Source organism: Bactrocera tryoni, chromosome 5 (genome assembly GCF_016617805.1).
Source record: "Bactrocera tryoni isolate S06 chromosome 5, CSIRO_BtryS06_freeze2, whole genome shotgun sequence".
NCBI classification, from domain to species: Eukaryota; Metazoa; Arthropoda; class Insecta; order Diptera; family Tephritidae; genus Bactrocera; species Bactrocera tryoni.
Window position 1 is genome coordinate 39,125,109 of NC_052503.1, and position 14,748 is coordinate 39,139,856.

At 36.1% G+C, this 14,748-nt stretch overlaps 1 protein-coding gene across 3 annotated transcripts; it reads right to left on the minus strand.

Moving 5' to 3' along the window:
- Positions 1-1,673: 1,673 nt before the first annotated feature.
- LOC120777394 lies at positions 1,674-13,955 on the minus strand. 3 transcript variants are annotated; one of them, XM_040108687.1, is made up of 5 exons: positions 13,799-13,955; positions 4,605-4,901; positions 2,569-2,827; positions 2,378-2,389; positions 1,674-2,294 (listed from the first exon to the last, which is right to left on the minus strand). In XM_040108687.1, the coding sequence occupies exons 2-5, from the start codon at positions 4,833-4,835 to the stop codon at positions 2,224-2,226; spliced, it is 573 nt and encodes a 190-aa protein (XP_039964621.1). In that variant the 5' UTR covers positions 4,836-4,901; positions 13,799-13,955; the 3' UTR covers positions 1,674-2,223. The 3 variants fall into 3 exon arrangements, with proteins under 3 accessions (XP_039964621.1, XP_039964623.1, XP_039964624.1); XM_040108689.1 differs by lacking the exon at positions 13,799-13,955 and adding an exon at positions 7,820-7,911; XM_040108690.1 differs by lacking the exon at positions 2,378-2,389 and having other exon boundaries at positions 13,799-13,954.
- Positions 13,956-14,748: the final 793 nt, after the last annotated feature.

Sequence of the window (14,748 nt, forward strand, 5' to 3'; positions counted from 1 at the left end):
ACCTATAGTTACCTTGTTTGACAAGCACTACTAACTATATTTCCTTGGAGTTACTTTGACAAAGATACATAACTGTGCAGACGAAGATCTCGAATTGCCGCTAGAATCGAAGATGACCCTTGTGCAGGTTCGTTCTATATACTGTAGCAAGTTAAACTCCTACTTATCCAGAAGGAGTCCCCGCATGACACTAACCACCTCTTTGCATGCCCTACCAAACTTACATACCTAATACCCCTCTCCATATGTCCGACCCCGTCGAAACAGCACGACCTGAATGACAACTTTTCCAATCCTTTCCATCCTAACGGGATTAGGTATCCGTTATAACAATTAAAACAGAGATAACTTAGTCGCAGAGACTATGTATCGCAATCTGATCATCTCCGCGAGAAATATCGAAATAATTTTCAAAGCTTTTAAGATTAAGCTCAAATTGCGAGTGTACTAGATGTATATTAAGAGAAACCTTTGCCTAGGGTCTGACACCGGTTTCGAGCTAGCGATTTTAAGCCGAAATTTTGTGGGGATCATAAGACTTTGTCCATCAGTTTTTGAGATATCGGAATGAAAATACGGTGTGTTTTGGTATTCTATTAATCTTTTGTCGGAATCAATCAGATCGAACAACTAACGGGTGATCCAAGTAGATGTACTTTTCTCAATAGCCGTTTTTTGAACGTGAGTCGTGTTTAGGACTGAAGCCGCTCGAGCTTCCCAAGAGACATCGATTCGCTCTATGGTCTTTTGAAAAATTCCAAGAATTTACGATATTTTCGAACCAAATTTTGTTCAGCGATAAAGCCTATTTCTGGCTCAATGGGTTTTTAAACAAACAAAATTGCGCCATTTGGGACAAAGAGCAACCTGAAGAGATTCATGAGCTGTCATTTCATCTAGAAAAAATAACGGTGGTTTGTTTGCCGGTGGAATCATCGGTCCATATTTCTTCAAAAATGATGCCGGTGAGAACGTAACCGTCAATGGCGACCGTTATCGCGCCATGATAACCGACTATCTGATAGCTCTCATGAAATTGAAGCTCGTGATCTCGGTGATATTTGTTTTCAACAAGACGGCGCCACTTCCCACTCATCGCATCAATCAAAAGATTTATTTAGAGAACAATTTCACGTTTTGTGTCGTCCGATTGGCTACCAAGATGGTGTGATATCACACCGTTAGACTTTTTCCTGTGGGGATATGTAAAATCTAAAGTCTATGCGGACAATCCCGCTTCGATTCAGGCCTTGAAGCAAAACATTCCGCTTGTCATTCGCCAGTTACCAGTCGAAATGCTCCAACGAGTAATCGAAAATTGGACTCAACGAATGAACCAACTGAGACGTAGCCGCGGCCAACGTTTCTTCTCAATCAATCTTCAAAAAATAAATGCTAAAGACTGTTTTTTCGATTTTGAAGCTTCTGAAATTTTTCTTTAAAAAAGTACGCAACCACGAAATGGATCACCCTTTATAGCACATATCTCTTGCAACCGATCATTCAGATTTCTTCAACTTTTGCCTGAACAAATTTGTTCAGAATGATCCGTAGAACATTCCTCAAATACGCGATTATATTCCTTCCTTACTCGTAAGTCATAACAAAATTAAAACAAGAAATTTACCAATTTGAGGTTTTCATATAATTTTTGAACAAAAATCAAATGCATTTTAGCATATGCGTATGTATGTATGTAAGTATGAATGCATTGCGGTATTCAACAAATTTTAATATATTTTTCTTAGCTTGGTGGTACATTTCTCGCCAATTTGGTATGTTTTTATGTTCAATAAATATGTATGCATGTGTGTTCACATCGTGTATAATTTGTTTAAATATTAAGTAAAACTAACGCTACGTACAAGTGTGCGTGTGAATACATTCAAAGACAATAAATACTTTCTAGTTTGTTACTGTACAATTTCTGAAACAGTAACTGCTTTTTTGTTGTTGTTTTTTCTTCTTAATTTTTAAAACGGTACATAAATTTGAATGAATTTGTTTAAATTACAGCTAAATACTTTTCGTACGTCTCCCCCCACCCACCATTGGGTTCCCTACAAATTTACAACAACTCCATTATATTCTCTATACTATAAGTTAGTGCATGTTTGTATGTATGTACGTATGTAGTTGAACTATTAAGTAGCTTTGGCCGATCAGAATTTTGTTCTTTATTAGACAAATGTGACATTAGCGACATCGTGTAACTAACTGTACTTAGTCCTCGAAGTAGCGGGCATTCCGTTTGCGTCCCATGTTGCAGATTTTGAAGTGGCAAGGCGACATATCTGCTGAGAAAGAGCACAGTGTTAATATCGGGGTTACATTCAGTGTATAAATAACGGTAATTAAATGCTTATGTGGTGCTTACATTGTTTATGTACTGTATGTCGTAAATAATGTAAGGAGACATGCAAAAATAAGTTTGGTTAGTAATAGCAGTTCGATTAGTTGCCGCAGCGCCATGTGAATGAAATAATGAGATAAAAGGGTTATTTAGTCAGACAATGTTATGCAACGAAATTATTTATAGATCATTTATGATGAGAACTCTCGACTTACATTGTAAATTCTTCTTTACACCTTGAGTTTTATATGTATTATTATCTTTCCTGCCTGCTGAAGAATCATGAGCAACCTCAGCGCCATCTAGCGCATTTGTTGATATCTGCTTTAGACGCTCCTCGAAACTCGGCAGCTCGTAGTTGTCGTCCCCATCATCGCTATTGAGAGCGATATCCGCGTAGTCAGGCATTAGCACGAGATCGCGTAAACCGGGCCACTTACTCAGATAATTGGGCTGCTCCCGACGATATTTTTTCTAAAAGACAATTGTTAAAATAGTTATTTACATTAAAATCTCAGACTAATTGAATATAAACAAAATAAAAAAAATGGCAAAACATTAGATTTGGTTGCACCGAAACTAGAACACCTTTCAAAAAAAGACGAAAAAAGGCAAGGACTTGAAAAATGTTTAAAAAGTTGAGTTTGCCACTCAAAATCCACAAAGTTTTTTGAGGTTTGAAAAAAACATGACGTAATGGGGCAAAATGAACTGGTAGACCGATAGGGACAGCAAACGACACCATATTTTTCCCGCTCTTTTGACATTTCTGTTCAATAAGGTTTGCCATTTCATCATGGAAAGATATGCGATCCAACAACCAGTCGAAATTATTAAAATTTACTACCGAAATTCGGAGTCAGTGAACTAAACTACGTCCAATTTATGGTCATCATAATCGTCTTGTCAGATCAACAATTAAGCGTCTAGTGGAAAAATTTGAATCCATAGGCACAGTATAGAATGCTCCCGTGCCAGTGAGAAAAAGAAGTGCCCGTAGTATCGAGAATATTGCTGCAGCTAACGGATCAATTGAGGAAGACCTAAATCAGTCACTCACACTTCGTTCTCAAGCGTTGGCCATCCCTGTGACGTCATTGTGGTGAATTTTGCGAAAAGATCTTGGCCTACATTCTTACACGATCAAATTAACGCATGAACTGAAGCCATTTGGCCACCAGAATCGTCGTATGCTCGTGAAATGGACTGAGCAACAACTTGAAAGTGAATCCGGATTTTCATCATCTTCAACGATTAGGCTCATTTTTGGCTGAATAGCTTCATTAATAAGCAAAATATGCGATATTGACCAGGCAGTAATTCACTCATACTCTATGAGTCACCATTGCATCCCGAAAAAATTACAGTTTGGTGCGGTTTCTTGGCTGGCGGCGCCATTGGGCCGTACTTCTCTCGTGATGATCAAGACCGGCACGTTACTGTGAATGGAAATCGCTACCGCTCAATGATAACCGAATATTTTTGGCCCGAATTGGATGATATGGACTTTGACAAAATATTGTTCCAACAGGACGGCGCCACAAGCCACACAACGAATGTCACAATCGATTTATTGAAAACCAAGTTTGGTGAACGTGTTATCTCACGAATTGGTCCAGTCAATTGGCCGCCTCGGTCGTGCGATTTGATGCCATTAGACTATTCCCTCTTGGACTACGTCAAGTCAATTGCCTATGCCAAAAAGCTAGCGACGATTACTGAACTTCGTGTGAATATCGAACCTGAAATTACTTCAGTATCGGCCGATTTATGTTTGGAAACAGTCGAAAATTGGGTTCTCCAAGCATGCACCTGGTGCCCATGTAAAAGAAATTGTGTCCCATACATAATAGCATCGAATGTACTTTCACAGTAATAGAGAATTTCATTGATATTTTGACTTTTGTTGCGCGCTTATTGAAAAAAACAACTCCCTGGTGTGTATGACCTATTTCAAACTTTGCTATCTTATATTATTGCTTATTGGTTTCGACAATCTCCAAGTTTTGGTTAAACGAACACAGCTGGTATGAGAATACCTCGTTAAATTGGTAAAACCTCTTAATATTGTATTTCAAAACATTTTATTTGATTCGAAACCAGCTGTTTCTGCGACTTGCCTTCCTTGTATCGAAGATTTAGTTGAAGACTAGCAGCCTTATATTGCAAAAGTGTGTGTATTTTCCCATTATATTTAAAATTCTATTCTATTCACGAATGTATTATAAAGTAGACTCTCTGCTATACTCACCAATTCATTGAGGAGTGCCTCCTCATTAACGTTGTTAAACAATTCGTTCAACAATGTCAGTTGCTTATCGGCTTGTTGACGCGTGCCGTACTGCGGTATGCCCGCCAACGCATTCACCATCGGCGCTGCGCAAGCGTCACTCACCAGCCACACAATTGACAGCACCAAAGTGAGATATATCCGCTGATAGTTGACGGCTGCCAATGCAGTAGGTCTATGTTGTTGTGCCATTTTAATATGGTGATAAAATGGGTGCTACGTCCGTTGATGGTTACTTGCCGTGGTCAAGGGCACTCGCTGCAAAAGAAAGAAAATGTAAAATAATATAAATGAAATAAATAAGAATAAAAGTAAACAAAATGTACACGTCAGCACAAGCGACTAATTGGAGGATAATAAACAGGCAACACTCATGTGACATCGTCACGCTTAATGACGCGCTACATTTGGCGCTGTAAAGTATGCTACAATTTTTAAATAATGCTTAAACTCCAGTGTTTTCGCTAAAAATTAAAAATTTATTTGTAAGTGAGCATATCAAAGGCTTAGCCGAATTCAGGTGCGTCTACACGTTTTAAGCAGTTAGGTGGCGTTAAGGGGTTTCGATTACAACAAGCGTCAAACATGTAAGTTGAAACCGAAAGTTCAACAAGTGTAGAAAATTCAACACTTGACAGCTCTCACGTTGCATGAAGTCAGTTGGAAGGTATGTGCAACGCTTCGTACCACGCACATTTGCACGTGACAGCTGAAACATCATTTAGCGGCAGCGAAAAGTTAGTGAAACTTTGCGGCACACGTAAGTACCGTAACTGTAGTTGCACAAGAAGCCATGTTTCCTCCGGTGAGTTTCAATAATTTTGCAAGAAAAAGGGTTTGTATAAAGACTTTTTCAAAGAAAAAGAAAGTTTCCACTCAAATATTTCAAAGTTATGCTATTTATATATGTAAATAATATTTTTAAAATATTTAAAAACAAAATGTGCTCATTACCACACCCTAATTATTGTGCCCTCTTCAAAAATACATTTTTAATTTATTATAATTTCTTGTTTTCAGTTATCATATCACCTCGTAAGTCATACAAATATTATGTTTATATGTTTGTTTAATTTTGCTTATTTTCGCACGCCCATTTTTAATCGCATCTGATCGCCTAATTGACGCCTAAGCCATATTCCACCACATACCATACATTCCATTGTATGTATGTACATACGAGTGCATATATTATGATAAGTTTTTAAGCAACGCGTCAGTAATTGCTATAATAGCTTTAATTATGATTAAAATTCGTAAAATTCATTGGGGGTCTCTTATGCGGATCTCAAGGTTACGTAACTTATTAACACAATGAACTGCTGATAGGTAAAGTAACACCACTAATTCGTTGATAATATTGATGCCATTCTGATAGCAGAGCCATTAGTGGTAGCTTATAAAAATTGTTTACAAAACAATGTGGAATTTATGTTTATTTACAGACCAAATTATTTGAAGCTATCAAAATTGATACTATGAGTTTTGAAAAAAAAATAAATAAAAATCCGAAGAGCTGTCGTTTTGCATTAAAAATTATCTTTAAGTATTCACATATCGTCACCTAAAATGCAAAACAACGTAACATCACTTTCAGACGAAGGAATAACAATATAATAGAAACCACACATTTTGAAACAATTTTTGAGTTTTAGTTATAAAATGGTTAGTGTAAGTGGTTATATATTGGTTATAACTGATAGCGAAAGCCTGTAGAGAATCGTAAGCCATAAAAACTCAATTTCGATTTTTTTTTCTGAAACGTTATTTTGAATTTTAGGTGACGAATACCACTCTCCAAAGATTTCAGTAATTCATTTACATTTAACTCGCTAGAATAATATCATCTTCGTCGTTAACAGGCGACCATTTTCTAGAAACTCTTAAGTCGTTTTGTATAAGATTGCTTGCTTTTTGATGGAGAACTAGCATCAAAAGTATAAATAACGACACTTGAAAAGAAAAGAACTTGAAATCTCTGCAAATCTTCCATTCTTTATACGGAAGCAAATGAGATTTCATTGTCACAGAAATGAACTCAAGTATGATGAGCTGTTTCAACCTATATCATCTGCCTAATGAACACCAAAGAAAGAGGTCATCAGCCAGTTCTAGGCTTGGATGTTATGTTGCTGTTGACAGCAAAGATATCTCTCTCAATAACATCAAGTAGCACCACGGGAAGCTGGTGTAAATTAATAATATAATATAGGTCCGCTTGCACTCTTCAAACCACAGCCAGTGCAAAGCTAAGCAGCGAGATCTTTACAAAGACATCGGCATTGCTAAACGTACCATCACAAACTCTAGTACTCTTTTCATAGCAGCGGGAAGTATCGAAAGTCAGAGTGCGAAACTTAAATCCGCTAAACCTAACCTACTTCCACTCCATGTCACTCCCACAGAACGACCGGTTAAGCACTACTTCGTGGGAGTGATGAAACATTTTAAGTCTCCCCTATAGTACGGACTGGAGGACGCCTAATCAGCTGTATATAGTATGTCTCAGTTTTGTCATAATTGAAGGTGCCGCTTCGCTGACAGCTCTAATGTCGTAATAGAATGTGTACAGTTAGCTTCCAAAGCACTCATGTCCACTTAATAATTCGGTCAGGTAGATATCCAGCGATTGGCGTCTATCTATCGACGAATGGATGCCCAGTCTGTAGGTCCAACGTCCTTTGGGTTAGGTTTGCCACCGTTGCTGCTGGATTATCATGCGTTTGATTCTATTTTCGCTTTTGGCTGCTATATTTATTTATATTATTTGGCTCTGATAACTACATACTCGCGGTTCGTCTGCATACAAGCTCTGGTACCAGTGTTACTGCGTGAGCTCAAAGTCAAGAAAAAAGAAATAACTTCTCTACATTGGCTGACTACTAGTACACCTACTGTCTGACTGCACTTGGTAACTATTCAACTACTAACGCTAGAAACTGCAACATTTGAAGCTTTATAGCCATAATAACCAACTATGCTATATTTTGTATTCTTTTCTGAACCCGAAGTATGTGCCAAACATCGTAGTATTCACACAATTGCAATACATATACCGTTATTAAAGAAAATTGTTATAAAAAATATATTTTTTTCACTCGAAGCTTCGATACGCTTGTCCTTGCTTAAGAAAAACTCCACCAAACCGAAAGCTAATTATACACTTTTGCACTTACATTTAGTAGAATCGCTAGTAAGAGTTTTTAGTCCTTAAATTGCACCGCAACAATTGTACTATTCACCGTTAAGCTGAAGCTGTTTGCGCTAGCAGTAGTCAATGCTAAATAAAGCTCCAGTTTGTCTGGTCAAACGCTTTATAGTGTGACTGTAATGATGGCATCTCAACAACACACACACAATGCAATCATGAATAATGACAACACCAACAACAATAACAACAACAAAAAGGCAAATAGCAGTAACACCTACAGTATACTAATTGACAGGTACTATCACAAATGATTTGAAATCAGACCGAAACTGTAATCACAATGTAAACCCCTCCTACAAGCACATTTAAATGTGCACAATAAGCTCATACGTATGTATACATATACATACGTACATCACTAATTTCGAATTGTACAAAATACATGCAACAGGTCAATGGGTTTTACACTTAAGTGTACAATTATACACACGGAACTGAGAAAGCCAACTACAAATATACACAAAGCGCGCCTGTGGTAGTATCCGCCCTGCCAACGCACAAAACACACACATACAAATGTGCGTATTGATAACTAATTTTGGCAATTTTGAGTTTGCACTCCATTATGTGTTCCTCGGTTATGCAGATGCCTTGTCCGTACGTTGTATTGTCTATTGTCACCTGTCGCCTGGTATTTGTACATTCGTCCATGTCAATCAGCATAATCAGAGCAAAATTTAATTCCAGTGATAAGATGTGCTTAGCGCACATAATTCTCAGTTCCTTTTTGGCGCGCCGATAGTGCCTACGCGACTAGTCAACCGCTAGTCAACAGCTAGTAAGCGCCAGTTCAACGGTCGGTTAGCCAGGCAGCAACGGGAGCTACACTGAGTTCTTAGCACGAAAACTGGATAGGTCTTTGGTAATTGTGGCCAAGCAAGCAAAGGGTTCCTACTTCCAGCACTCAAACATATATGCCGTTTTGCTTTTGTTTTTATGTCATTATGCAGCATTTTATCACAGCTGTCAAATTGTCATATAATTAGTGACACGACGATACGATTGCTGGCACTCGAGTGCGGAAGTATTTTGATTGCCGAATATTTTCTGACTTTCTTACGCAATTTTGTCGCATGTTGCTATTTGACTGGAGCCTTGATTGTTTAGCGTGCCATATGTAGTTGTGAGTTAGAGCGTGGATGTAACCTAATTTGCATTTATCACACGCTCTGTGCAATTAATATTCCCACCAAATAGGCTGTAGCACTCGGCATTATAAATAAAGAGCATTCATTTAATTTGCTGTAGTTTATACTAGAAATGCATGCGCTCGTTTAAATATTATATAGATTAAACATATATCAAGATGTGGCTAGTATATAAGAATTAGCTAAGCCGATCAAACCGGAAGAAACCGCTAAATGCCGCTTAGGACCGAGTAGATCAACCAGCAAGTGGTTTCACGTGATTCACGTCGCACCATGTTATTCTATATACATAAACTTACATACATACATATGTACAGATTTTATTTAACGCAAATTTCCAACCGTGATGCAATTAAAATTACACAAAACACATGTGCTGCACTTTATTTGAGCGCAGTACCGTATTAAGTAAATAACAAATTACTACAAAAAGCTCTGTAAGATCGATAAAGATGTGGAATGTATGACACCTAAGTTTTCGGAAAATATATTCACATCCGCAATTTTCAAGGAGCCAGAGAATGAGTACCAAAAGCTACTCTATTTTCTGGATGCCGCTTCGGTTCCAGGCTGGCTGCTGTTTAGGTAAACAAGGGTTAGATTAGTTTAATCGGTAGGCCAATGTGCCACACATAAACCAGTTTGGTCATTTGCGACACCAGATGGATTTCAGTAGCTAAGTCCAAGAAGAGTAGTCATCGTTTAAGATGCTTTGACTCGAGTTTTAACAGACTCTGCAGCCTCATTATCGAGACGTCCAATAGTGTATCATACTGTGGGTACCTCAAATGATTACAGCGTAGTCTTGCCAATACTGAACAAGTGTACAAGACATGATGGTTTCCCTTGTGTCTTGCTCTAGACATTTCCTGCAGTCTTCTCGATTTGTTAGTACTATCCTGCGGGCGTGTGCCGCCTCCAGACAGTAATCAGTTAGTATTCCCATCATGTGCCTACAGTCTCTTCTATCGAGTGCCAATAGGAATTTTGTGTACAAACAAGAATTGATGGCGTGTTGGCAACACTGTGGACAAATCACTACCAAGTAAATCCCTAGAGGCATGCAAATAAAGAAAAAGAGGTAATAACTGCGCTCTAATGTAATATTTTTACTGAGCTTCCTTTTAAATTATTGCTTCGTGTTCTTTTATGGAAATACTATATTTCTGCGTATTCCTCACAAAATTCGAACAATATTCACAAAGTGCTAAAGTGGAATCCTGATGACTGATTTTATTTTATAATATATATTCCATGAGATTAGGTTAGGATTGGTTAAATGGTCGATCTTAAAACGGGGATCTCACTTGGACAGCTTATAACAAAAGATCCTTGTGGTACCTAGAACTGCTATAAAAAGGTGTCATAAAGACCCTCCTAAAACGAGAAAGCGCTTTGAAGCCAACACAAATTTGTTGAGGCGGCCAATGGCAGTTTCTTCTATGTACATCTGGTGTTTCTGAAGGTAGCTGAAGGTATTCCTGTCGAGATGTTTCAACATTAATCTTGTAAAGGTTGGACAATGGAGGAGAAAGTGTATGCGTGTTACCCCCTCACCTTCTTCCATACAACTTTGACAATTTGCGTACGACTGGATTTTTAGCCTACTGCATGAAATCATTTGTACAATGTTTAGTATGCTTTCCAACGATTGCTGCAAGTTGCACCATGAGGTCAATCAATAAAGTTTGTGTGTCAAGTTTCACAACATGCCACATACCAACCCATATTTATACCCTGAACGGGCTAAATTAAGTTTACGATGAAGTATGTAACACAGAAGCCTACGTCGGAGATCCTACAAATATGTGACTTACCGATCCAAACATAGTTAGATCGTCGAAATTGTAACCCTTGCCCGGATAAAATCTGGGTCAATTCTGGTACGTTGAACCCGCTGTCGTAGAAATTGAGTGAAGCAAGAGTGACTTTAGCGCAGTATCGTCGGATACTGTAGAAGGTTAAACTCCTATCTATCCAGAATAGACCACGACATACTCAAATTATGTCTTGCATGCAACGAGTTCACGCACGATACTAAACACCTCTTTGCATGTACCAGAAACCCAACTCACTTAACCCCTTTTTCCTATGGTCAGAATCCGTCGAGACTGCTCGTTTCCTGGACCTCCAATTAAATGACTTCATTGACAGCTTACTTGTTACTTTCCCCCAAACAGAATCTCAGAAATCGCTACAACAACAACAATCCTATAAAAAATATATGTGTATATAATTGATCGTGACAAGCTGAGTCGATTTAGCCATATCCGTCTGTCTTATATACGCGAACTAGTCTCTCAGTCTTTGAGATATCGATCTTTTTTTCTCCAAAAAACTGCTCATTATCGGAACCGCCGGTATCGGACTTCTATATCAGATAGCTGCCATACAAACTGAACAATCAAAACTTTTCTACTGACAAGATGTCTTCACGAAATTGAGCACAGAATATTCTCGAATGCAACGGTATAATATCTGAACAAATTTTCAGATTAGATTACTATAGTTTATAGCCACTGAGCGATCAAAATCAAGTCCTTGTGTGAAAAACTTTTTTATTTGACATACAATGTGCGATAAGCCATGAAGAAATCTTTCAAAATATGAATGCGGGAATTGATCGGTTAACTGTATAATTGTGTACGAAAGATGTTTATGCACTTAAATAGCTCTATATAAAATATACATATACATATATATGGTATATGTATGTCTCATATTCAGCAAGACAAATAATCCGGTTTGCATTTTTTTTTTGGACTTAGGCGCCAGCGACATACCCACATTTATACATTTAAGTATAACATACGTGATTAAGCTTATCAAGGTGCTTGTTATAACAACAATAGCAATAATCATTTTGTTCAGCAGACTTAATTAGCTAATTTTAATTTGCAGAGTATTGAAATATAATTTATTGGACATTAAAAATTTATGGTACACACATTGGTGCCTGAAAGTATGTTGTGTTAAGAAAAAAGGCAAATAGCCCTTGAGAGCACGGCTAATGGTTTAATATTTTTCTCTCTTCTGAAAACTCTTCGCCGATCTATAATATGGTCTTAACTAGCATTGGTACCAGTTAAGTGATTTCTTGTATCAGAAATGCGGTTTCTTGTAAAAGCGAGCACTTTGCTGCCGCATCAGTGATGGCCATAACCTCAATTGTATATAGGTAAATCCCGAAGCTTTACAGCGAAACTGCTTTATCTCTAATGCGTTATGCGCGACCACGAATTTTTAGTGCATTGAATAAACCGATTGGCTTCGTGTCATCTCCATAATAATTGAATGTGTAGATCATCACATTAAACACTTATATTGGAGCTTTTAGTGCTTGAAAGACGCCAGTAAAGAAGAAGAAGAAGTGCTTGAGCTTATGAGAAAACGCCCCAAAATCCACAATAAAAAGATTGTTTCATGAAATTTGTCAAATGTGTCGCGATAAAATAGCTTACGACGATTTAATTGAAGTTGGGTTTCTTGTAAAAATCTTCAAGTAAAATCTGATCCACTTTCTGTTTTGAATATATTTATAATTTATTTTATTTTCTTTGGTAGCATAACATTTTTATGTGTTTTTTTTTAACAATACCAAACATAAAGTTTTTCATGAATTTCTCAGCATAATTTCATACGTAAATTGCCTTAAGTCGACTTAAGCTATTTTCAAGTATCGCTATATTTCAGTATCGTTTGGATTTTTAATTATAAAAATCATATGTATTTAACTGTAAACAAATTTCATTAAATTTCATTTTTTAAATTAGTATAATTTAAAAAATTAATTAATTATTATAATGGAATTTTTTTATTTATATTAATTAATTAATTTTTATTTAAAAATATAAAATATTAATTGATAATTTTTAATTAATTAAAATTAATTAATTTCACACTGAAATTATTTAATTTAATTTAAAAACAATTAGTGAAATTTGTGTAGATTTAAATATGCTTAATAATAATAGTTAGTTAATTATTTAAACTAAATTTAAACAAAAAAAATAATATTCAAGGGTAAAGAATTTTCAATTCAGCCTTTAAAAACTTCATTGTTAAAGTTATAAATCGGAAATCGGAAATTTGATTTGCGAATTTACACTACCAGGATTCGGGTTTGAAAATTTGTTGATTGAAAAATTTTGTATTAAAAACTGATTTCGAATTTTTTAAATTTTATTTCAAGTAAAATAAATAAATGGATATAACACACCCAAAATTAAATTTTGTTTTCAAAAATTCAATTATACATATTAAATTGAAAATTTTTTTCCAGCATGAAAACAAATTCTTTTTTAAATTTTTCAAAATTTTTTTGTTCATTTTTTTTTAATTTTCAAGATTTTTTTCCCCAAAATCATGTTTGAAAAATTTTAAATTCGAATTATATACTCAAAAAAAAATTTTTTTTTTCTAACAAAATTTTTCCGAACATCAGGTTTGGAAATTTTTATGCTCTAAAAACTTTGTTTCAAATCTTAATTATATTATTATTATTTTTAGATACAATTTTTTTTTTATTTAATTTAGTCCCATATACATGATAAAACATTATTGCAAGCCTGTTTGAATTTAACATTCATACCGCAATAAAAAAAAATTATTGTAAACACTATTATACATGTTTTAATCACACAAAGATATAGTACTTTGATAATATTTACGCAAATTTTAAGCAAAACTTATCCATCTGTAGTTTATGCAAAAAAAAAAATAAATTGCATATACAATTTTTAACAATTTTTATTTTTTTTTTGCTATTTTTCGTAGTAAGTTCCTCCTTTACTTACCAAATTTTTGCGTTTTCCAACGATTTTCTTTTACAAATTTCGCTTCAAACACTTGTTAAATTCACAACAGGGAATGCTCTATCGTGCAAGCACTTCCGGTTCCGTCACGTATCAAACCGCGTACTGTTAAGTGTGCGACGGTCAGCACTAAAATGTTTCAGGTTCGGTTCAGGCTCGGTTTATATGCAAATGGCGACACAACTGTGATTGTTGTTGTCTTCATATTTCAATATAAAAAAAACAGAAACTGAGCAACAAGTGCTTCAATGTTCGTTTTTGTTGACCACTTCACTGTTCAAGTGTTATCCTCGCGGCTGACACTTCTAAAATTCCGAAAGCAGTTAGATTACACAACAAAAACACGGTGCTGTAACATGCACACGCACACACCTATACGTAGGTGTATTTAACAGAAAGTTAGTCTCTTGCAGTGGTATGGCATTCAACCCCTTCGCATGTCGTCAAATGACCCGATTGTACTCGTTGATTTACAGTTATCCTTCGCAACAGTCACTTCTAACAAAGTTGAGTTACAGCTCATGCTCACTTTTGAGCTTTCACTTAGTTATTAGTTTGAAAATATGTATGTATGTATGTACTATATGCCAATTGACGTCTTTTGGCGTTGCTTTCTTTTTTCAAATCACTTGAGTGATTGCGCGTTTGTAGGATATTAGGATGAATATCCTTTTTTTCTGCATATTCCATTAATCACTCATCTTTGATTGCATTTTTTCACCATCGCACAAATTGACCGCGAATATTTAATGGCGCACGCAATCACGTTTCCAATGTCTTGTCAAACTTTTTGCAATTGAGACTTTTAAAATTAGCATTTTGCGATTCCATCACTCTTTCACCGTTAATTTATTGCGTTTTTGTGGCGCGTAGTTCGATTCCCCAATAATAATAGCAGTGCGTGCTCATTCAAAACGTAGATGAAACTGTAG